We start from the raw sequence: 22,623 nt of genomic DNA, 5'->3' as shown, positions 1-22,623 counted from the left end.
AATTGATCAACACACAGAGATGCAGGTGGCCAGGGACCCACCTGTGCACACCTGAGCCTGCAAGGGGCAGTCAAGCCCCCTTCACCGCCTGCCCCCCCCCGCCAGCCCCCTCTCCCCTCCTCCCTAGGCGGCAGCTCCGCCATGACCACAAACGGCGGCGGCAGCAGCAGCCGCGCGCGGCCCGGGCTCCCCTCGCCGGCCGCGGGAGCCAAGGCGCGCGACGAGGGAGCCAAGGCGCGCGATAATTTTCTTAAATTATGTCAGCGGCGCCCGGCAGAGCAGCCCTCTCAGCCACGGCAGCCCGGCTCTCCCAGCCCCCGGGGGCCGCCCTCCTCCCTCGCGCACCCGCAGCGTTCCCGCCCGGAGAGGCGGCGGCGGCAGCAGCAGCCGCGCGCGGCCCGGGTTCCCCTCGCCGGCCGCGGGAGCCAAGGCGCGCGACGAGGGAGCCAAGGCGCGCGATAATTTTTTTAATTATTGGGGGGGCGCCTATGAATGAGAGGCGGGCGCTGTGGATGGAAGCGCTGCCCGCCGAGCTCGCAGGCAGCCAGGCAGGCAGATGACGGGAGCCCCGCGCTGGGCGGCCTCTCCTCGCCGCCGCCGCCCCGCCTCTCGCCGCCGGACTCGCCCGCCTCCCTCCACGGAGGTAGGCTGGTGTGCCGTGGGAGGGAGGCGGGCGAGTCGGGCGGCGAGCACACGCGGGGCGGCGAGCGAGCTCCCTCCCACATCCCATCGCCGCTCGCTTCGGCCGGCCTACTGGGCTGTCGCAGGCGGAAGGCCTGCGCATGCGCGAGGTTTTCACGCCTTCCTCCAGTAGGTCGGCCGAAGCGAGCGGCGATGGGATGTGGGAGGGAGCTCGCTCGCCACTCCGCGTGTGCTCGCCGCCGCTGCCCGCCTCCCTCCCACGGAACACAAGGCAACGTTCCACGGCACACTAGTGTGCCGCGGAACAGCGGTTGGGAAACACTGGTTTAGGGCCCTGAGGAAGGATTGTGGAGTCTTCTGTAGGGTTAGGGTTTTCTACACCAGGCTGGAGGGGAGGAAAGCCAACAAGAATATACGAAAAGCGTCTACTTCTGGAGAGCTGATCAAGTATATGCTCTACCTCATTTAAATGGAGCAGGATAGAGTATTTAAAACAAAAATACATAATTGTTTTGAAATGGAAATATTGAAGAGTTAAACAAAGAGCAGCCAAGGGGCATGTTCAGCACACCAACTCCAATGAGGCTGCAGCAGTGACCCTGGTAGAGAAGAAGTGGTTGAAGGTAGGTGCCTACAGGATCAACAGGCATACAACACCAAAGAAACATGGACACCTGACACTTTTATTGGTCTAAAGTGAATGTCATACTATATACACACTGCATACATATTGACATGCAACAGGCACAGTATAAATGCAGGCAGGATTTATCGGGCACCTGCATGAACATGTACACAGTGCTTTGGGCGCAGGCCCACCAGCCCAGAAGACGTAAGTCATTGCCAGCAAAAGCAACAACGGGGGCTCATCACCACAGTATGATATGTCAAGCTCAGGGAGGGGGCAAATGCTACAGCAAACATTCACCCAGCCTCTTGGCATCAGCTTCCTCTAACCAAAGGCGGTTGGTGGATAATAGTCCCCCTGTGTGGACCAAAGTGAGTTGCAGATCTCCACCAATAGTGTCAGGATTGCATAAAGAAAGGTCTGTCCAATGGGGAGAGTGCAGCTTTTGCCTTCACATTAAAACAGAAAAGAGTTTCTGGCACGAGAAATGCTGCTGCAACAGAAGGGAAACCTATCTGGGCAGGGATACGGGGAAGGGCAGTTGCTGTGGAAACCGGACAGCAGGTGAACCAAAAAGGCAGGGAGCAGCTAAAGATTCCTGACAAAAGTCCTAACGGCAAAAAACCCAAAACCAAAAACAGGCCCATAGAACCCCCACACTTCTCCCCTCACAACTCTGCAGTGGTAGCGCAAAAGAGGGAAGGAGCAGGCAGCTTAAAGGTCCTGGGGGTTGCGGAAGCCCAGCCAGGGCCACAATCCAGGTCACAGAGTCCCTTCCAACTGCTCCTTTTCTTTCTTCCGCTCTGCGAGCCACTGCTGGATCCGCTCCTTGAGTTCAGTATTTGGTCTGATCTGGTCCATGGTGAGGGGGCTCCGGTTGAAAGGATCAGTCTGGTCACTACAAGGGGAAAAAACACCAGGAAGCAGGTAAAGGAGAGACTAGCTAGCACAGATATGTGGGCAGGAGGCAGTGCCACCAACCTTTGGAGATGGACACACAGGCCCACCACCACCCCACCAGATGGATATCAAATCTAGGAGGAAGTCACCTGGCAGACCAAGACTGCCTTTTATTTGGCCACAGTTGTGGAAGCCCAATATGGTGCTCTGACAGACCCCCAATGTGCAACCATTGCTGTGAGGCAGCCTTTTGTAGTGAAAGGAATTTGCTTATTTTAGAAAATTGGGTATGCCTGGAACAGTAGAGCTAAGTGAGGCAGACTCAGGGATAAATTGGGCTACCTTAACATCAAATGACTTTGGGCAAGGGGAGGTGCTTGGAGCTAAAGCCACCTAATATTTTCCTAGAAGAGATAAACAATCAGTTGTTCAGCCTTGACCCTGACCCCTTCCCAGCCTTGTGAATACCTTAGGAGGTGCCTTGCAATTGTCGATCTATCTACAGTGACCCGAGAGGAAGGCAGCAGCACCGGGTCCATCATTAAAGTACTCATGATAGGGTCCAGAAACTCATCACAGGCATCCGCATAGGTCTCCTCTTCCTGCAGTTGGCGGTCTGCAAGGGACTAGAAGAAAGCCCAACAATTGTTAGAGAGGTCCCTGCCTGCTCAGGTCAATGGTGGGATGGATGACAGAAGGAAACTTCTCCCCAACACACCCAAGAAGCTCAGCAGACGACTAGTTGCCGCCGAGCCTTTGTTTAAGGGCAACAAATGAGAGCAAAGTTGTATTCTTGGGCCTGGCTTAGCTCCAGGAAGCGGCAAGGAATGTAATTCTGGCTTATGGAAGGGGCTAATGCTCCCGCTACACTCAGTTTTGTTTCCTTGCCTTTCCTTTCATGAGGGACTTAGTGAAAGCCTATAGCTCAGAGGGTCTGCTCCTTGCACATGCTACTAGGTAGAGAAAGCCTCCTTCTCGCAAGAGCATACACAAGCTGGCCAGCTCAAAATGCCAACAGCAGAGGATGAGGCACCAACATGCAGCTCTCCAAAAAGGAGGGTTCCTTTGTGGAAAGCAGGGAGGAAGCTAGCGCCAGCTCCCCTCCACCACCCCTCACCTTGATCCTCTCTGCCAGGTTGCTAAATGCCACAATCATGTTGCCAGGCTTGTTAATCTTCTTCAGGACTCTGACTGTCTGAGCAAAAAGAGTTGGGGAATACGATCGCCCGTCCTTGGGCACTGTGGCACAAAAGTTCTCCTCGTCCCTGAAAGAGAAGAGGGATGAGACAACAGTGGGAGTGGAAAGGCCCTTCTGCACATTCAAGCAAGGAAGGGAGCTTCTCTGCTCTCTTCCCTAGGCAAGCCCAGTCAGTCTGCCTTGCAGCCTTCCACCTTTGGCATTCTCTTGTTCTCTCACACTTCCACAAGCATACCAATGCTCTTGGCTTAGACAGACCAAAGGCTCAGCTGGCCCTGCCCTCTTTTTGCAACAGTGGTCAACGAAATGCTCCAAAAAAGGGAATGATGGGGGAAAGCATTCAGAGGGCTGCTGCCACCACCACCAAGTTGCCCTCTCCTTCCCAATACACATACCCCAGATTTAAGTAGATGGTGCAGATGTCAGAAACCAGCTGTTGGGGTTTGAAGTCAAACTCGCTGAAGTCTTTGACCTTTAAAGCCCCCATTTTGGGGCCCACCAAGTGCTGCAGGAAGTCGTTGAGCATGGAGATAATGCGCTCAGCCAGGAAGGGGTGCACAAAGAGGGACTTGATCTCTGCAATGTAAACCAGGTCTCTGTGAGGTCCCCTGAACAGCCCAGCTCCCCTCCTCACTCCTAGCTGGAGACTGCTGTCTTTACCTGAAGTCAGGAAGGCCAGGGTCCCAATGGTCTCATTGGACATGATGTTGTGGAAGCGAGCCAGCTGCCCAAACATCTGCAGGCTGGCTTCCTTCTCACGCCGCAGCTCTGTAGACAAGGCATCCCACTCACCCCGGTCCTTCTCAATCTGCTGGATCTTGATCTTACTCAGGTACTGCAGAGCGATTTGAGGTGAGGGAGAAAGGGAGAGAAGGAAGAGGGTGTATGAAGCACACGTAACCATAGCTCAGTAGTCCTCTGGCCCATTTTCCACAATCTTCTATTAAGGAGGTGGACAGCAGCTGAGAGGGGCAACAGCAACAGATCAGCCAGACTGAATTTCCGGAATGGGCCTCTTTCCTCAACACAGGCCAGATGCAGTTCTCTCAGGCAGACATGGCAGAACAGAATTCTCCAGCTCACACCAGCAGAGGAAAGGTTGAGAAAGAGCAGTAGAGCAAGTGATGAACACACAACAGTATTCAGTAGGGAATCTTACAATCATGGGTAATGCAAATGAAGTTGGTCTAAAGCAGTGTTTCCCAAAGTGGGTGGTACCACCCCCAGGGGTGAGGGTGGGATTACCTAGGGGGGTGCTAAGAGGCAAGGGGCATTGGTGGGGGGGCACTGAAGGTGTAAATTACTATCAAACTTTGAAAAGTTGGCATCACTGGATCTTGCTCATCAATTTTGTTGCATTAATTAAACTAAACAGTTTTAATTGGGCTCTGAACAAATATGCAATTAATTGCTCCTGCTCTGAATTTTGTTGTGTTGTAATTTTCCTTAGTGGACCACTATTTCGAATAATGCTTTTTAAAGGGTGGGGGGGAGGCACTGGGGATGAGTCCATGGAACCGAAGGGGTGGTGACCCAAAAAGTTAGGGAACCACTGGTTTAAAGTGTCTCCACGCACACAAACCCTTCGGGGGAACTGGCCTTAGTGGCACAGAGGCTGCCAGAGAAACTTCCTTTCACTCCCTCTCCTGAGCTAGTTTACAACGATCAGTTCAGAGACAGATAATCTTCCTAGAACTTTCAATAACTCTCCTCCCACCCCCTCTCTCACACACAAACAACCTTCCTGGTACTATCAGAGTAACTGCAGGTGGCAATTCCATTCATGGCTATGAGAAATTCTTGTTTCATAGATCTTGGGACCATTTTATTTTCCTCTTTGGTGCTCCTTCCCATCATCAAAAAATAAATAAAAATGCTTTACCTGAATGGCTTCATCCAACAGGAAGATGGCATCATTCATGAGCAAGTTTAGGAAGCGCAAAAAGAGAGGGGGATTCATTGCTTCTAGGTTCTTTGAGGCATAGTCGGCAAGTGCCTGCAAGAAGAGGGAGCGGGAGAAAGAGATGTTTCCTACCCAGAGATGATTGCTGTCCTGGCTGAAGCAACTCATGTACCTCCCAAGCCTTACCTTGATGCTTTCCCGGTAGGAATCAATGCCCCACATATACCTGAGGATGGGGTACATAGGCCTGCGATAGTTGAACTTCTGCTCGAACTGATGGGGATCTCCTAGGCAGGAGGAAAAGAAAAGAACAGGCCAAGCCAAAATGAATGCCAAGATCTGGCAGCACCACAAGACCAAGGAAGGAATGTTTTGCTCACAATATGGCAGGTCCTCATGCTTCAAAGCTGCATCTTGGCATGGCAGTGTGCTACTGAATGTCCAGAGAGAACAGCAAAGGGCTGGCTCTTTCCACCCTCCACTTTCATGGTTTCATGGTTTACACTCAAGAAAAAGCATGGACAGCTCAAAAATGTGCCCTGAGCCATGAATGGTACAGAGAGAGACGTCACCCATGTCTGGTGCAGCACAAGGTGCTCAGAGGACATGGGAGAAAAGGAAAGCCCCCTCGCCCCTGAGCGCTGCTATCACAGATGCAAAGCATGTGACTGGGAGGATGGCTCTGTTCAGCAGGAATGGAAATGGCAGCAGCTCAAGGAGGAGGAAGATGATGAAAGTGGCACCGCTAGAGCAAGGTCCCTCTCTCCCACCGCCCCCTTACCAGTGAACTCAATGTCCACAAAGACCTTGATGAGTGCCTCGGCAAGGTAGGCAGCATGCCGGTAGGAGCAGAAGACCCTCTTGCGATGGAAGACACTGGAGACAAGGGGATTCTGCACCTGGTCCATGTGAGGCATTACAGCCTCTAACACTTCAGCCAGCTTGGCTCGCAGGTGTGGGTTCTTCATCCTGCAGGAGGGCAAATGAGGATCAACCACTTGGGAGGACATTCAAGGATGACTGTTAGCCCTGCCATCATATCCTGGAAGCTTTGCTTCTTAGTAGCTTCCAAGTTCTGGGGCAGAACTTGGAAGATGCCAGAACCATGAGGCAAGTGCCCCAACTTCTGCAAGTGTTACCTGATTTGTTCCTGGCTCAAGTGGAAATGTAGAATTTGATCTCCTAAAGCCCCAAAAGCTTGGACATTGAGGACCTTAGAGGCTAACCCTATAATCAGCAGGGAAAGCCCTGCTGGTGGTGTCATTGCTGGCGGTGACCCAAAACAAGACCTTCTTAGTGGCAGTTACCCTTTAGTGGAATACCCTCCCTTGTGAGGTTCATTAGTCTTCCTCACGATTAACTTTTAGGAAAAAAATTAAAATGTTCCTGTTTGCCCTGGCATTTCATGGCTGAAAATTTTGTCCCTAGTAACGTAACCTTGAAATTATTACTTTGAGTGTAGGTGATTGATTTTAGGCATTTTTAACTGTTCTTAGAAGTTTCAGTTGTGCTGTTTGAGTGCTGACATGCTTGCCACCCTGGGCTCCTTTGGAGGAAGGTGCATGATATAAATTAAAAAACAATCTCACAATGCAGCAGTCAATGTAGCTGTTAGAGCAAGGGTGGGGAACTTCAAACCTACTGACCAAACATGGTCCTATAGGTATCTTTAGGCCTGCCAGGCCATTTTCAGAAAGCCACACCCCACACCTGACAGGTAAGGGCAGGACTTCAAAGCCCCCAGTTGTTCCTTTGATGGAGAAAGGGGCTCAAGCTGACAGTCTCTGTTCAAGAATACAGAGGGAGGCAGAACAGGAAACCATTACCAGCTGTCTGAATGGCTTAAGCTTTCTGCATTGGCCTTGTCTTCCATGCTAAGGTGTAGGAGCTGTAGCATCACTGCTTGGCTGAAAGGGGATTGATTTGATCTGGCCATAACCTCTCTCCCTGCCTTGGTACTCCCAAATATTTACTGGTGACCACCCTTGAAGCCTGGATGAAGGGCAATGAGGTGGACAAGTGGCTGGAGAGGCCATTACCTGTCTACATCCCCAGTGAAGATAGTCACAAAATGAAGGATGTGCTCCAGGGAGTCAGCTGACGTTTCCAGAAGATCATCAGCAAAGCGGCGCAAGAATATGAAGAAGTCACCCAAGTTGTCAGCAAAAAATTCTGCAAATACAAAGCTCCAAATGAGGTGCTTGCTGGGAGAATGTTCAGACCCAGACCTTGACCAGAAATAAAGAACTCACGTAATAATACAAAGACTCCTCTGGAGCAGGACGGCATTTTAGCTTCTCCAAAGTCAATTATGGCATAAGCAGGTCAAACTAAGCATATTCCAAGACATCACAACCTGGCCTTGCCTAAAGCTCACAGGAAGAGAAACCTATTTGTCAACATGAAAGGTGTTGGAAATGGATGCACACTTGTAGCTATTTCACATCTAAGGATAGAGACAGATGTGTTTGTGTGTCTCCATCCACTTCACTGTCTCTCTAAGTTTAGCTTTTTAGGTAGCATACACCATCCCTGCCAGCAAGACAGACTCCTCTTCTAGAGTTGTACATCTTTCTGGCACTAAGGGAGAAGGTCCCTAAGATGTAGCAGGGGAATCTTTTAGAGCAATGTGGAATCTGTACAGCAAGTGATGTCCAATTCAGGTATTTTGTGTGGTGTCCTGGGAAGCACAGCTGGTTGGGTGTTTTCATTTGTCCTTAATTGCAAAGACAAGCCTAAAACCACCTGGGCCTTCAGTGCCTGCTCATGGGGGCTTCCAGGTCTGGTGTTTCTGCTGCCAGCATAATTCTCAGGCCCTCTTATACATCAGCATCTCTTCCCTTCACAACTCCAGAAGCCTCAACCTTCTATCTCTAGGCTGGAACTATAGACTGCACACAAGCACAGCCAATGCAAAGTTTTGCCCCAATTATTTCAGTGATGGTGTGTGGATGTTTTTGGGTTGCCAGACTTAAGAATCCTAGACTATGGTCACCACTGCCACCTACCTACCCAGGGATGCTGCAAAAAGCCAGCTAGGCCCACTCCAGAGAGAGCAGAACTAAAGGCCCCTGCTTGTAAACTATTTTGCTCCATCCCAGAACTTTTCTAGGTCAACTAAACCCTGATGAGAACTACACAAGGGTATATTTTATAATTCTCTAGATGCCCATCAGTCAGACTAGAACAGCAAGGGTGCTCTTAACTTTCAGGAAACTGCTGGAGGAAAAGAGGTGTTCAAAATCTTTTGATGCCAATATTGACCAAAGAGATCAGCCCAACATTTCTGAAGGGGAAACCCCTTGCTGGTCACCTGGGACATAGGCCAGAGCATTCTTCTCCACCTCAGACAGAGGGAATGTCAGGTCTACCAGCTCGGTCCCTTGGTTTCCAATGGCCAGCTGGACCAGGAGAACAGCCATGGAGACCTGCAGGTGAAGACAGTTCTGCAACATCTGCGGCTCTGTCATAGCTGTTTTGGTGGAGAGATAGATGGTCATGAGACGCTCAAACTGCTCCCGAAGGTTGTCTGCTGAAGGGCTGGAGCTCTGCTGAGCCTCTCGCCAGGCCACCTGCAGCCGGTGAAGGCTTTGGTTTAGTTTGATCATCTGGTCATGCAACCTGTACAAACAACAGAAATACATACATTAACCAGAAGGACAGAAGCAAAGTGGGGTGTACAAGATAGCCTCTGTGAGTATCGGGGGGAGATGTCCAAGGCTCCCCCATTGAACTAGAGATGCAACAAACTCAGGTTCCCCAGGAACAGAACCAATTCTCTCTTCTGGATCACACAAGCAGCAAACTGGAACAAACTACTGCATCCAGAGGCTTTTTGAAATCAATTATTAGATAGCTGCTTTGATTTGAGGAGGTTTCCACATCAAGGAGGGGGGCTTCAAGGGGACAGCTGGAAATCACGTGCATTGGCTTTACTGGTTTAGCTTCTTCGTTATACCAGTAAAATCCCCTTTCCCCAAACCAATATCTGCTTAAACAAATTTGATTGGGGCGCTCTCATATCACTGTTCTCGTTACAGGCTTTGCCTGTCAGTAGGATATCTCAGGTCACCTCAGCTTGCAAAGGCTGCCAACCAGGCTTTTACAGCCCAATCCTGCTGTAGGCAAATTTTCAGTGTCTAAGGAAGAGGCACTTGCAAGGCCTTGCCATTCCCACACACCCACATACCCTCTGGAGGCAGTACCTGTGAAATCCTAAATGGAGGGTATACTGGGTCAACACCAAGTTCTCCGTCACGAGGTTGTAGCTGGGGGCAAACTCTGGCTCCTGCTCAGTTGTGGCTGGGATCAAGCAGGTTTCTTTCTCCAAACCTTGAAGGAAGTTAACAGGAATTGCTTCCCCACCAAGCAACACCTACCAGGAGGATGCCAGAGCCAATGGGAGCACTCTGGTTTCCTCCAGCTCTTCCTCTGCCCTTGGCCAGCAGCCTCCTCCCTTACAGGCTGCCTTGCCAAGAGTATGAGGACAAGATTTGGGCACCTGCAAAGTCGTGGCTCACCTTTCATATGCACATTCTTGCTCCGCTGCTCTTCCTCATTCAGCTCTTTCAGCGCACAGTAGGTAGGGTCAAATGTGAGGAGCCGGGGCGATCTGGGCTTACAAAAGGGCTGGCATAGCCTGAGGAGGGCGGCCCCCAAGTTCAGGAAGAAGGCATCCGAGGCATACATCTGGAAGAAAATCTCTGGCATCTGGTTGGCCCATATCTTCGTGCGGCCTGCATTAGCATGGAGACAGTTTCCCAGCCAGGACAGGATTCGGTGCTTTGTTTGTGGTGATAGCTGCAGCAGGTTCTTGAGCATCTGGTAGATCTTCTCATGGAACTGAGCCATGAACTGTTACCAAAACATCAGAAGTCTTAAGATGTGTACAACACACACACTTGCTCAGTCCACTTAAACTGGGATCTTCCACATGCAGTATCTGTGCTCTACCCACTGAGCTATGCCTCCTCTCTCCTAAATGCCTTAACTTTCAGCAGTTAATGGGTCTTGGTCTTCTCAAATACCCCAAGCATTATGAATTTCCTGCAGAGGTTTTCACTATACTTTGATGTTGACAATCTGTTACTTAAGGAACAACCAAGAACCCACCAAATCACACTAGGGAGATAAATTTAAGAGACAGAAGTTGTCATTTTCCGCCGCTGTCCCCTCTACTCTGCCTGGTTAAGCTACACTGCTATGAAATGTGCACCTCCACACACCTGATGGATGTTGGATTCCTGCACCTTGATCTCCTGAGGGCTGGACCGAGAGGGATTCAAGAAGTAATCATGGTTCTCTACCACACCTGGGGTCTTCAACAAGCATGAGATGCTCAAGATAGCTCCCAGCAAAGTCTTCTGGTAGAGCTGCCCATTGGCTGGGTCCTTTGGCTGGATGTACTCTACAAAAACCTGAACAAACAGAAATAGAAGGTACTGCTGGTCAGCCAGTACAGGTAAAGCCCCGATGTAAGTAGTGGAATGAAGGACACCCTTTTATGGAATGATGGCTCTGCCATATTGGCCAGCCTATCATTGATGCATGTTGCAACCGCAGCACAGAATCAGGAAGGCCATGCTTCCTTCACAGTGAAGAGAACAAGCAACTACCCCTCTTCCCAGGAGGGAAGCTGAAAATGGCCATGGCTGATTGCTTTGCTGCTCCCTGGCACCCTGAAGAGGCTAGCCAAATGCTCACTTTTGCTATATCTTTCTGCCTAGTGAAGTACAGGAGCATGTCCAGGTAGGAGTAGAGCAGGATCTGGCAAAGGTGCAGCTCTCGGATCCGTCCCAAGAGGATATCAAAGACAGGCACCATTACTTCCTCAAAGGTCTTCACTTCCTCATCCATAGTGAGGCCTTCTATGACTTCCTCCAGGAACTCAGTTACATCTTCAAAGCCTACAGTAAGAGAGTAGGAGAGAAGTGAACACCAATCCTTTATGCATTCTCATAGAAAGATACAGGCACCCCAACACATTTACAACTATAATAAAAAGGTGGGGTATCTTTGAGGGACCTCCTGCAGTTGTAGCCCATTATCTTCTTCTAGGGTGCCCAGCTCTGCCTCTGTAACTTACGGGCTCCTCTAAGGGACTCCAGCATCAAGTCCACTAGCTGCTCGTAGACATTTTGGTTGATATAGATCTCCGGGGTGAGGAGGACTGTGCGAGTGTTGGACACAGAAAGGTTTCGGCAGCGCATGGCAAAGGGCAGCAGGTTCTCTGGCACTTTGGTAATCTAGGAGAACAGAGGAGAGCACTTTGTCTCTGGTCTGCTGGGCTGCTCTGCTCAGGCAGTCAGACTTGCTGACAGGGATGTGGGGCGTTGACCCACCTCCTCCTTTGCCCTCTGGAAGCTGGCAAAGAGGTAGCGAAATATGTGCTTCTCCCCTGCATCTCTTTCAGCTGATAGATTCTGTATGCCAGCCGAGGTCATGTGAATCAGGTGATTCCCTGGTTCAGGGAGGAGTAGCCGGGTAAAGAGAGCCTGGAGAGACATGCCAAGCCAGACATAAATGGTCAGTACACAACCCTGCCCACCCACCAGCCACAGAGAGCAAGTGCCCAACTATGTATCAAAAACAAACAGTAAGACCACAAGGTCATCCAAGACAACTTCTGTGGCTAAGGCCAGATCCTTCACCCACTTTATCATGAGCTGTAAGCAAATGGGTGATAGGATTCAGGCACCCAGGTCAGACAAGTCTGCTTGATTAAACAAAAAGTCCAAAATGCAACGTTGGTGGCTCTAGAACAGGGGTGGCTAACTAGTGCCCCTCCAGATGTTGTTGGACTATAACTCCCATCAGCCCCAAACCAGTATGGCTAGTGGTTGAGGATTATTCAAGCTAAAGTCTAACAACATTTGCAGGTCCATAGGTTAGTCAGCCTTGCTCTATAAAGTGAGCACTACAAAAGGAGAGAAGGCAAATGTCTTCCATTCACAAGACTGATCCAGCTGAAGGGTCCTTCAAGAACATCAGCACAGAGAACAATGTGTCCTGAAGGGCAAAGCCTGCATCCTTCACCAAGGCTCACGGACGCTCTGCCAAGCCCTCAGTCAGGCAGAAAAATCAACTGCATTTGCATATGCACAGATACCTGCTCCACATTCTCCATGTCAAGCCAATCCTGATCCTCCAAGTCTGTTGCCATTTCCTCCAAGTACACACAGCGTGCAGGAATCCCATTGCCACTTTTGAGATTGGGGTCACCTGCAGGTTGGGAATCATCAAACCAGCAACATCAGTAACACCACAAGCATGAATCTGTGTCCCTACAAGCCCAAGCCCCAACCCATACATCATCCTCCTGCCCCATCTTTCTATCTATCTATCTATTTATTTATTTATTGAATTTATATACCGCCCTGTACCCAGAAGTCTCAGGGTGGTTCATAGAACAAAATCAACATATAAAACCACAAAATATATAATCAAAATAAAAACAACAACCCAATAACCCCCCCCCCTAGTTTGGAAGACGTTAACTTCATTTTTCCTAAAGGCAGAATTTATTTTTATCAGTTCACTGGGGAAGAGGAAGGGAGAGATTTAAACTTTATTTTATTGAGTGCCAGCAGCACAGAACATGCCTGGAGGGACACAGCCATTCCAGCATTTTGGAACTCTTGAGAGACTTTTAAGGCAACTGATGCACATAGGGATCCAAGCTTGAGGGGTTTTCTTGCCCACACAAATCATTGTGCAGCAGAATAGAGCAGCACTATTACAGGAAACACTACTCCCTGCCACCACACTTGATGTGTCAGGAAAGCATTTATAGAGTGACAAGCATAGTGTAAGAGAAACCACACACAGCCAAGTTCTTTAGGAGATTCTGCAGCACATAGTACAGCAAAAGGAACTACAAGTGGAAGATTATCTGTGTTGAGTCTACAGCCACCATAGAATACTGCAGCCCTACTCTCAGGAAGCTGCAAAAATCCTAGTATAGCTGAGAGTTCCCCCTAGTCTGGATCCCAGGAACTAACTCCCCATACTCACTGTTGTCAAGTGTGATCAGGAAGATTCTCTGGATCATGTGGTTGATGTTGAGCTGCTCACAGAGCTCCTGCTGGGAACGGAATGAGCGGCTGATCTCAGCCACGGTGTAGTCACAATCATCCAGGCTTTCAGACACACTGTTGTCAGAATCATCTTGGCTGGCCGAGGTTTCCTCCACTGGAGAAGTAGAACTAGTTAAGAAGCAGCCTAACTTGGCCCCACCAGGCACCAGCCACGCCCCCTGGCCTTTTGCCCTGGAGGGCTCTGCGTCAAGAAGAAGGAGGGACCAGCATGGCCTTTGCCTCAGATTTGGCTTCTTGATAAGGTGTCAGGCATCAGGTAAATATAGATAAGGTGTCAGGCATCAGGCAAATATAGCTACCAGCCACAAAGTCAGCTTACCACAAATCACAAACATGTTGTTGTCGCCTCTAGAAAACGCATGGAGACTGGTTGGCAGCCCCACATGGGAACCACTTATACCTTATCACCCAAACACAATTTGTTTGGCTAACTGGGCCAGTCAAGACACAGAAAGGCTGCCTCAGTGACTATCCCACCACCACAAACTCTCTCTGCTCTTCCAAAGATTTGCACAACTTGAAGCAGAGGAAAAACCCTTCCATTTGGGAGCCTGGGGTTAAACCAGTGAAAAACTGAGGATTTCAGCACCTACTAGTTTTTATCCATTTTAATTCAATTCTTCTTCGCACCAATTCCTTAAAATCCAGATTAGTTTTTGCAATCTATGGTTACTGATGCCCAGCTTTTTGGGGGTGGTGGTAAAATGGTCTGTCGTTTAAAATAAGGACAGGGAGGGGTGGGGGTACAGATAAGATCAGCCAAGTGCTTTCAGCAATGCCTCCACGTGGGATTCAACCTTCGATCTGACCCAATGTTTCCTAGGCCAGGGGCGTCAACCCCCCGCAAAAGAGAGGCCACCTCTCCCCCTCTCACCAACGGGCGGCGTTAGTTGCTGCTGCTTCTGGATCTCGGCGAAGTGCTTGGCGTCGGCGACGGAGCCGAAGAGGGCGGCGAAGGGGTTACTGGAGATACTGTTGTTGTTCTCCTGGTCGGTCATTTCCCCGCCAGGCGAACTCCATCCAGGGCTGGGGACCAAAGCGAGAGAAGGGCCTCAGAGGCCGCCTCGGAAGCCCTCTTTCCAGGGCCCAAGGAGGGAGCCTAGGAAGGCCCGACGCCGGTGACCCGCAGCTGCGGCAGAAGCGCCGGGCCAGGAGGCGACGGTGACGGCGGCTCCCGCGCACGGAGGGCCTGCCGGCTGGGCCGAGCGACCCGCACCGCACCAAGGCTCCCCCAAACCAGGGCAACCCCACCGGCCTGGCCTGGCCCTTCCAGCCCAAGGCTCGGAGCAACCGGACCCGCCGCTTCTTCGCCTGCTTACCGGTCCGCGACCGCTTCGAGACCACTTCCCAGTCAGTAAACTTGACAACGCGTGACGCCACTGGATCGCGCCAACACGTCATCCTACAGAGTCGGAAGCGGGCCCCACCAATGGAAGAAGGGGAGGCGGGAACGCATGGGGGCGGGGCGGGGGGAGAGAGAAATTAGAGCCACAGAGATAGGAAAAAGTAAAAGAGGACTACATGGTTGTGTTCTTAGCTCGCTTCCTATTTCCCGTTTTGAGATGTGTAAACTCCAAGCTTTTTAATACAGCTGTTGGCTGGGCAGCAGCCATCCGTTGCACTGCGCCCTGAAGGTAGCAGAAGACCCGAGTGTCGCCTCGTAGGAAACGTTTGCTTCTCCCACAACCTGCCACCCGTAAGCGCCAGTATTTGCAAAATTAGCCAACACCAGTTCCAAAACAAATACAGTGGTACCTCGGGTTACATACGCTTCAGGTTACACACTCCGCTAATCCAGAAATAGTGCTTCAGGTTAAGAACTTTGCTTCAGGATGAGAACAAAATCGTGCAGCGGCAGCAGGAGGCCCCATTAGCTAAAGTGGTGCTTCAGGTTAAGAACAGTTTCAGGTTAAGTACGGACCTCTGGAACGAATTGAGTATTTACCTGAGGTACCACTGTACTGTACATTCTGCCGTCCTCATGCCGCAAGTTGTAGAGAGGGGGCTGTGGCCGAAGGATCACATCTCGTGAAAGGCTTGCAGGGCCGTTTGCTCTGAATAGGGACAGCTGGGAGGGGGAAATCGCCCCCTCTGACTCGCAACAGCTCTCCTAAGAATGGCAGCTTCCCTGGACACAAGTCGCCCCCCTTACAGCCATGATGATGTGTGTTTCAGACAGGATTGATGGAAGTCAAAAATTTGAATAAGATGTAAAAGTATGTTTAATTACTGTTGAAAATGATATGTTAAAAAAACTAATAAATTTTTATATATATGATGATGTGTGTTTCATATCCCTGCAATTGCAACTGAGGGTGATGCATCCGAGGAAGTGGCCTCTTGCCCCCGAAAGATTATAGCATAAGGATATTTGTTGGAACACGAGGAGCCACGGGCCTCTTCGTTGCTTTTTGCTTGCAACCGATGCTACAGAAGCTCAATAACTGCTCTGAAGGTTCTTTAAACTGAAAACACTTTGAAATCGTAGCTCTGTAATAGGATCAGACTGACCGTTCACGTTTCTGAAGGCGGGACTTCCTGGCTGTATTTGAAGCCTTGCTTTCCCACTTTGTCCACCAAGGTAAAAGTGACAGCTGTTCATATGAAACAATGGCTAGAGATCCAGTTTTGCTTTGCTTTTGTGTAGCTCTGTTTGGACAGCAGCATATCCATCCGTACCCGCTGCCCACACATAAAGAAGTGTTGGTGGAAGTTCATACACACTCTTTCTATATCTGTCTATCTGTTCTAGCACTGCAGCCGAGTTCATTCTGTTTCATACTCAGATATTCTTGTGAAAAATCAATGCAGTTTTAAATGGTTCTTTAAAATATTTCAGAAATGAAAATCAAATCCACAAGTATTATCTCCATGTTGCAGTATGAGAGCTGTGGCCAAACTTAAGTAGAGCTGTGTCGCTGGTCCAGCCCCAATGGGGATCCATCTTATTCAGCCTCCTGTTTTCCACAGTCATCAACCAGATGCCTTCTTGGGAAGCCCACACACAGGACATGGAGAAAACCGCCCTATCCAATGGAGAGGAGAGGGGGAGTTATACAACAACCCTGCAATGCAATCCATCTCTCTCATATACTAGACAGTGCTTTGTAATGCCACAGTGGAAGTTATATCCCGCCCAGCCCCGGCCCACAATTGTCATTTTCTGCCAGCGGCTGTTTCACGTTTCCAGGATTCACCTCACCATTGGCCCCACCAAAATACCCACCCTCTGATGGTGTGATGGCTGCATGCCAACCCTAGCGAGTACACCATTTCTCTAGACAACAGTTCATGAAGTTGGCAGATCTGGTAGTGGGGGGGAAATAGTGTGTGGTGAGGAATCAGTTAAATTTCCATGTTCTGCAGGCTATTTCCTTCCATTTAAGAACATAAGAAGAGGCTGCTGGATTAGATCAATGGCCTTTCAAGTCCAGCATCCTATTCACATACAATCCTACCTGCCTGTGAGAAACCCTCAAGCAGGACTCAAACACAAGAGCACCCCCCCTCCCCTGTAATTCTCTTCGGAAATTGTACTCTTTCTTAACATCTATTCACTCATTCATTTCCATGCACAGTGGGGACAGAGAGGCCTCCCACCCACAGGTTTCCTGTTCCTGGCTGACTACAGAGATGTTTTCTTCTACTTTCATATCCAGCTCAGCACAGCACTGAGCAAAGGGCACTTCTTTGTGGGTGTCTTTTTGCAAAGTGAGCAATTTCATTTCAAGGGAAAGAATAAGCGGGTTATCAGCACACACTCTGAAGAAGGGTCATGGGACGCAGCCAGCATCTCTTGTGTGCAGCCTTCCTCTTTGGATTGCTCTTCTCCAAAGGTAGGACCTCGCTCAAAGGCCCTTGAGTCCAGCCTCAGGAAAGGACCTGACATTTGTGGAGGTGGGGGAACAAAGACAGAAAAGTGAAGAAGTCGGGTCCTTGAGTGGGAAGAGAAAGAGAGGCAACTAACCAATTCACCTTAAAATGCTCATTGACAGATCCTTTCCCGTATTATTTTTGCCTGTAATTGTGCTCTAAAACGCTTCCAAAAACCTGTATGTATCAAATGCTTGGAAAGCAGATGCTTGCCACATTTACCTTCTGTGTCCCACCCTGAAAGGCATCAGGCCTCACTGGCTGGACTCTATTGTTGAACCCTATGAAATGTCAGTGCCTTGTTCAGAGGATAAAGCAGAACCACCAACCACAGGAGACAGGTTCCATTTGGCTATCAGGATCAATCGCCAATCTACGTTAATAATAGCTGTCATCACCACATCTTGTACCAGAGAATTGCACAAGAAATATATTCATCTGCGTCTCTCTCCCTCTCCCTCTCTGATGAATGTCCCACTCTTCCACTTCATTGTACGACTCTGGGTTGTAGTAGTAAGTGTGTGTGTGTGTGTGTGTGAGAGAGAGAGAGAGAGAGAGAGAGAGAGAGAGAGTATGTGTGAGTGTCTGTTTGTGTTTGTATGAGAGAGAGGAGCAGAAGCAGACTTTTCTCTGTCCAATGTGCATAATTTCATATACCTCAATCATGTCCCATCTCCCCATCATCATTTTTTTAAAACTAAGACACCACAAATACATTATCTTTTCCTTGTGACAGAGGGTGTTCTGGCCTCTTAATCATTTTGGCTGCCCCCACTTTTTTTTCTTTAGCTCTTTGGTGTCCTTATCGAGATGTGGCAGCCAGTAGTTCAAATGCAGCCACACTAGATTTACACAATGCTGTGTCCATCTTATTGTCCCTTTCCTAGTTGTCCCTAGTGTGGTATTTGTCCTTTTCATTCTGCCACTGCTGCTGAACACCGAGTGATTGCTTCCATTGTTTTGCAGTGGGAAGGTGCAGGTGTTTGTGTTTGGGCTGCAGACATTGTCCTGACGTCTGTGTCCAGATGTGGGCATTGTTACCACTCCTTGACACCAATAAGCCCCTTCCCACAAAACATTTAAAAGGTCGTGTTTCTGTTTCAGAAGTGGGTGAAGTAGCACAATGTTGTGGCTGACTATTGGCACAACTTAACGTAATTCCCTTCCTCTTTTATTGGACAGTGGAATGACTTACCTTTCTTCATAGCTCAGTTGGTTAGAGCATGGTGCTGATAATGCCAAGGTTGCAGGTTCGATCCCCATATGGGACAACTATATATTTCTGCATGGCAGGAGGGGGTCAGCCTAGTAGCTTCCTCCTCTTCCAGCACAAGCAATATGGTCTATGTTTTTCATCAGTAATGGGTGTCCCTGTGAAAGGGCCTTTACCTTACGGTTGCGGTCTTCCTTCGTGCATCCCAGCTGTGGCTGATCTTGGGTCCCTCTGAGTGCTAGATGGACCCAAGGGCTCTGTTCGGGTGTTTTCCTCCACCTTGTCATTCCTTCCTCATAGGTATTGCTGAGGATTCCATCACGGTGAAGCAGCAAAAGAATAACATTGTCCTCTACTGCGAAGCGGAGGATAAAAACCTCCCAATAAGCTGGAAGAAAGATGGGAATGCATTAAACCACGGAAACTCTAGCCTGTCTTTGGGTGACATCCTGGATGACCCGAGAGGTGTCTTCGAGTGCAATAGCACACGTCTTCAGGTGTTCGTCCGAAGTGCGTGAGCCCTTCCTCCCCCATGTGAAGGGACAGGAAAGCCGTGCTACTCCAGAGTCACACAACTGAGGGGGTGGTCACTTGGTGGGGACTACGACAACCCTGTCCAGTGTGAACGTGCTTAGCCTGGCAGTTGTGATGTTGTCAATGGCCCTGGTGGAGCCTGCTTTCTTTGTTTCCTTTTATATATATATAAATTTTATGTTTTGGTTTTTCAATTTATTTATTTTTGCAAACATACAAATTGCAAAAACACAAATTACATACATTTCTAATGCACATATATTTGACTTCCTCCCTTTTGTGGTTTCCTTTTGATTTTATTTTTCATGCTGCATTTTCCACATTTCTGCATCTAAAGTTATTCTTTAGTTTCCCATAATAATATGCTTAACCACTTGTTTTACATTAATCCTACTAATGAGCTATTTGCATACATAAGTTTTACAAATTTTCCACAAATTTCCCCCAATCTTTAATAATTTATTCTTCTTCTTGGTTTCTTATTACACACGTTAACCTTGACAGTTCAAAATAATCCATTAATTTAATTAGCCACTTTTCCAGGGTTGGTACTACATCTTCTTTCCCTCTCTGGGCAAAAACCATTCTAGCTGCAGTCGTGGCATACATAAACAATTTTGGTATCTCACTATCTACTATCCCTAAAAGAAAAGCTTCTGTTTTTTTGTTAAAAGTTATCTTAAACATTTTCTTCAATTCGTTATAAATCATTTCCCATAAAGCTTTTACTCTCTTACAAGATCACCGCATATGGTAGAGAGTACTAACTTTTTCTGGGGCTTGTTTCCTAATTACCGTAATTCGTTAAATTAAATGAACAATCTTATTTCAAAAGCAGATGTTTTACTACCTGCTGTTGCATGGAAGATCTCAGACACCATCAAAGATTGGCAGCTTCTGCATGGGAGCTGTCAAATACTAAATGCCTTTGCTCACATCAGATCTGACTGTGATTTCATTTTTTAAAGAAGCTGAAATCAAATATCAAATATCATTGGATGTCACACAATGACATCAAACTTAGAATACTTTTCAAATGAGAATTTTGAGTGACAAAATTTGTTTCTGTTCCACTTTTAAGCCTCTCGGCTGGCTTGTTCTTTTGTTAGTGGTAAGTATCCTGCTAAGCATATTGCGCAGGTCTCTCTTCATCTAGTCCCAGATGGCAAATGGCTGTTTCCAGTGCTTTTTTCCAAAACAAACAAACAAAAAATGTTTAGGGTTACTCTCATTTTGACTCCAGAAAATCACCATTTTATACTTCAAATCGGGGGAAATAAATACAGTAAATGGACGAAAGTACAAAGATTCACAAAATGTTTAGGGGTATACATACCCCTGCATCCCCCCCCAAAAAAGTGCTGGTTGTTTCTAGTCACTCAGTGGCGAGGGACCATCCATTTACAGTGGTACCTCAAGTTAAGAACTTAATTTGTTCTAGAGGTCCGTTCTTAACCTGAAACTATTCTTAACCTGAAGCACCACTTTAGCTAATGAGGCCTCCCGCTGCCGCTGCGCCACTGCTGCATGATTTCTGTTCTCATCCTGAAGCAAAGTTCTTAACCCGAGGTACTATTTCTGGGTTAGCAGAGTCTGTAACCTGAAGTGTCTGTAACCTGGAGCATCTGCAACCCGATGTACCACTGTATTGATTATTCTTGTCGTTTATTAAATTTCTATCCTGCCCGTTCCCCCCCAAAGGAGCCCAGGGTGGCAAACATCAAAATTAGTACAGTTTCCATGTGCTCAGAGGCACGCTCTATTCAAATCAAGCCACATGTGGACAAAACTCAGGTGTGCTTGTGAGCATAGGATGCATGTTGAGTTCTTTCCCTCTTGACACAGTGTGCCAGAATTGTATTCGTCTGGACGTTGCCGCGATCATGGGGATTCTGCTGGCCAGCATCGTGGCTACGTTTTTCCTGGCTGTTGGCGTATATTGCATTGCTGCGGGGGAGCCGGGCCGACGATCTCAGGGTGAGCATTGGGGGACAGGCAGTTGCTGGGAGATGGGGAAACAGCCTTGAAAAAGGGAGCAATGTCCATGTTGGCATCCACGCTCCCATCCCTGGTATATTTAATTTTTAATTGTGTTAATCACCCATTTGGAGTCATCCTGAAATTTCCTGTTTTGACTTTGCAGCTTCTGACAAGCAGACCCTATTAGCCAATGAGCAGCTCTACCAGGTGAGTGGGTGCCTGTGGTCAGTCCCTTCCTCTCCTCCATGGTGGTGTTTCCTGGACAGCTCCTCCCAAGCTGTGAAATGAGGGGCCCTTTGCATCCAAGAATTCCTTGACTTCTGCAAAGCTTCTTCTGCCTCAGCCTAGGGTGCTGCTTTGCAGAGGCAATATATTCTCCTGGGAATCATGATTCTGTCTGTGTGTTCTTTTAAAAAGCTAGTTTCTAGCCCTCATGGCAGAGATTAGCCTCCCAATGGGGTAAAATGAAGAGACTGTGGTGGCAGAAAATCCCCAAAGCAACTTCATTTGGAAAAAAAATATACATTAAAGGAAGAATAAATGGATGATGAGAACACCTGCAGTTCTTTCTGGACAACTGAAGTTTGCTGTGATGTGGGGCTTGTAGCAGGAAGCAGGGAGAGTCCTTAACTCTTGAAACAGAAGCTGCAGCTGTTTCCAAATATGAGGTGTGTTGGTGCTCCCAGCCCTTTCCTCTCTGGCTTGGAGTCAAAGGCCATTCTTAAGCCTCCATTCTTAAGTGGAAGAAGCACTCAGCCTACACCTATCCTTCTACAGGAAACAGAGCAGCTTTCTTTTCTTCCCTAGTCTTGCCCAAATCCTCCTTGGTCAGTACAGACCCCTGTTCTAACCGCAGGCCTCTCTTCCCCTCCAGCCTCTCGGAGAACGCAACAATGGGCAGTACAGCCACATCGGAGTGGCCAAGACCCGCCACCGGTGAGAAGGGGACAAAGCGTTCTTCCTCTGATGTGGCAGCGAAGAGTGAATTGCTGATGGCTTTGGCCATGGGGAGCTCAAAAGGGAAGGTTGCTTCAAGCTATAGTTAAGGGTGTAGAAATAGTCTGACTCTTGCTGTGCTTTCATTTCAAAATGTAACCCCTGTCCCTACTATTGAGCTGGTATCCCTTTGTTCTTCCTTCCCCACGACTTTCCCCTCTAATTTGAAGGGGCTCCAATAACTAAGAAAGCCAAAAGGGCTTCTGTTGTTTCTGCAGCGATCCACTTTGAACATGGTCTGTTCGCTCTCAGCTGTTTTATAGCAAGCAATGCATCAATAGAATGAAATCAATAATAATAAAGGAAATGCAGCTCTAGTTTCCAACGAAACTGCATCTCATTTGTGTGCGGCGGAGACCTTTCTAAATTACTTATTTTACTGAAAACAAATTGCAGTCTTTTGAGTGGTGTGTGGCTGAATGTGTTTTGAAGGAAGATCGGTAGTTTGCTCTGAGAGTTTAAGCTCCACACGAAGTCAGCAACTTGCACAAAGGCGCAGACACACATTGGACATTGACTCACATGCCTTTTGCACGTGGGAGCTGTTTTTCGCCTTTCTTGAAAACGCAGCTGCGCTTGCCTTGACCACATCCTGCGGAACAAGTGCCGTGGTAGCTGAGTGCTGAGCGCTCTTACATGGGACCACAGCTCTTCCCGCAA

General features: G+C 48.6%; 2 protein-coding genes across 2 annotated transcripts; one reads left to right on the top strand and one right to left on the bottom strand.

Moving 5' to 3' along the window:
• Positions 1 to 1,305: 1,305 nt before the first annotated feature.
• On the bottom strand, positions 1,306 to 14,822 carry UBE4A (ubiquitination factor E4A). The gene is made up of 20 exons (XM_083480834.1): positions 14,687 to 14,822; positions 14,242 to 14,393; positions 13,285 to 13,461; positions 12,380 to 12,492; positions 11,613 to 11,765; positions 11,357 to 11,516; positions 10,975 to 11,177; positions 10,497 to 10,688; positions 9,792 to 10,125; positions 9,477 to 9,603; positions 8,585 to 8,892; positions 7,311 to 7,443; positions 6,053 to 6,240; positions 5,458 to 5,558; positions 5,251 to 5,364; positions 4,029 to 4,203; positions 3,764 to 3,944; positions 3,288 to 3,435; positions 2,639 to 2,796; positions 1,306 to 2,168 (listed from the first exon to the last, which is right to left on the bottom strand). The coding sequence occupies exons 2-20, from the start codon at positions 14,363 to 14,365 to the stop codon at positions 2,033 to 2,035; spliced, it is 3,225 nt and encodes a 1,074-aa protein (XP_083336960.1). The 5' UTR covers positions 14,366 to 14,393; positions 14,687 to 14,822; the 3' UTR covers positions 1,306 to 2,032.
• Positions 14,823 to 17,008: 2,186 nt separating this feature from the next.
• On the top strand, positions 17,009 to 22,298 carry LOC310695897 (T-cell surface glycoprotein CD3 gamma chain-like). The gene is made up of 5 exons (XM_083480835.1): positions 17,009 to 17,203; positions 18,754 to 18,963; positions 20,833 to 20,964; positions 21,131 to 21,174; positions 21,842 to 22,298. The coding sequence occupies exons 1-5, from the start codon at positions 17,143 to 17,145 to the stop codon at positions 21,905 to 21,907; spliced, it is 513 nt and encodes a 170-aa protein (XP_083336961.1). The 5' UTR covers positions 17,009 to 17,142; the 3' UTR covers positions 21,908 to 22,298.
• The last annotated feature ends 325 nt before the right edge of the window (positions 22,299 to 22,623 follow it).

This window comes from Podarcis liolepis, assembly GCF_965112155.1.
Source record: "Podarcis liolepis genome assembly, chromosome: 16".
NCBI lineage: Eukaryota > Metazoa > Chordata > Lepidosauria > Squamata > Lacertidae > Podarcis > Podarcis liolepis.
Note: the sequence above shows the minus strand (reverse complement) of the source record. Positions and strands in the feature narration are given on the sequence as shown.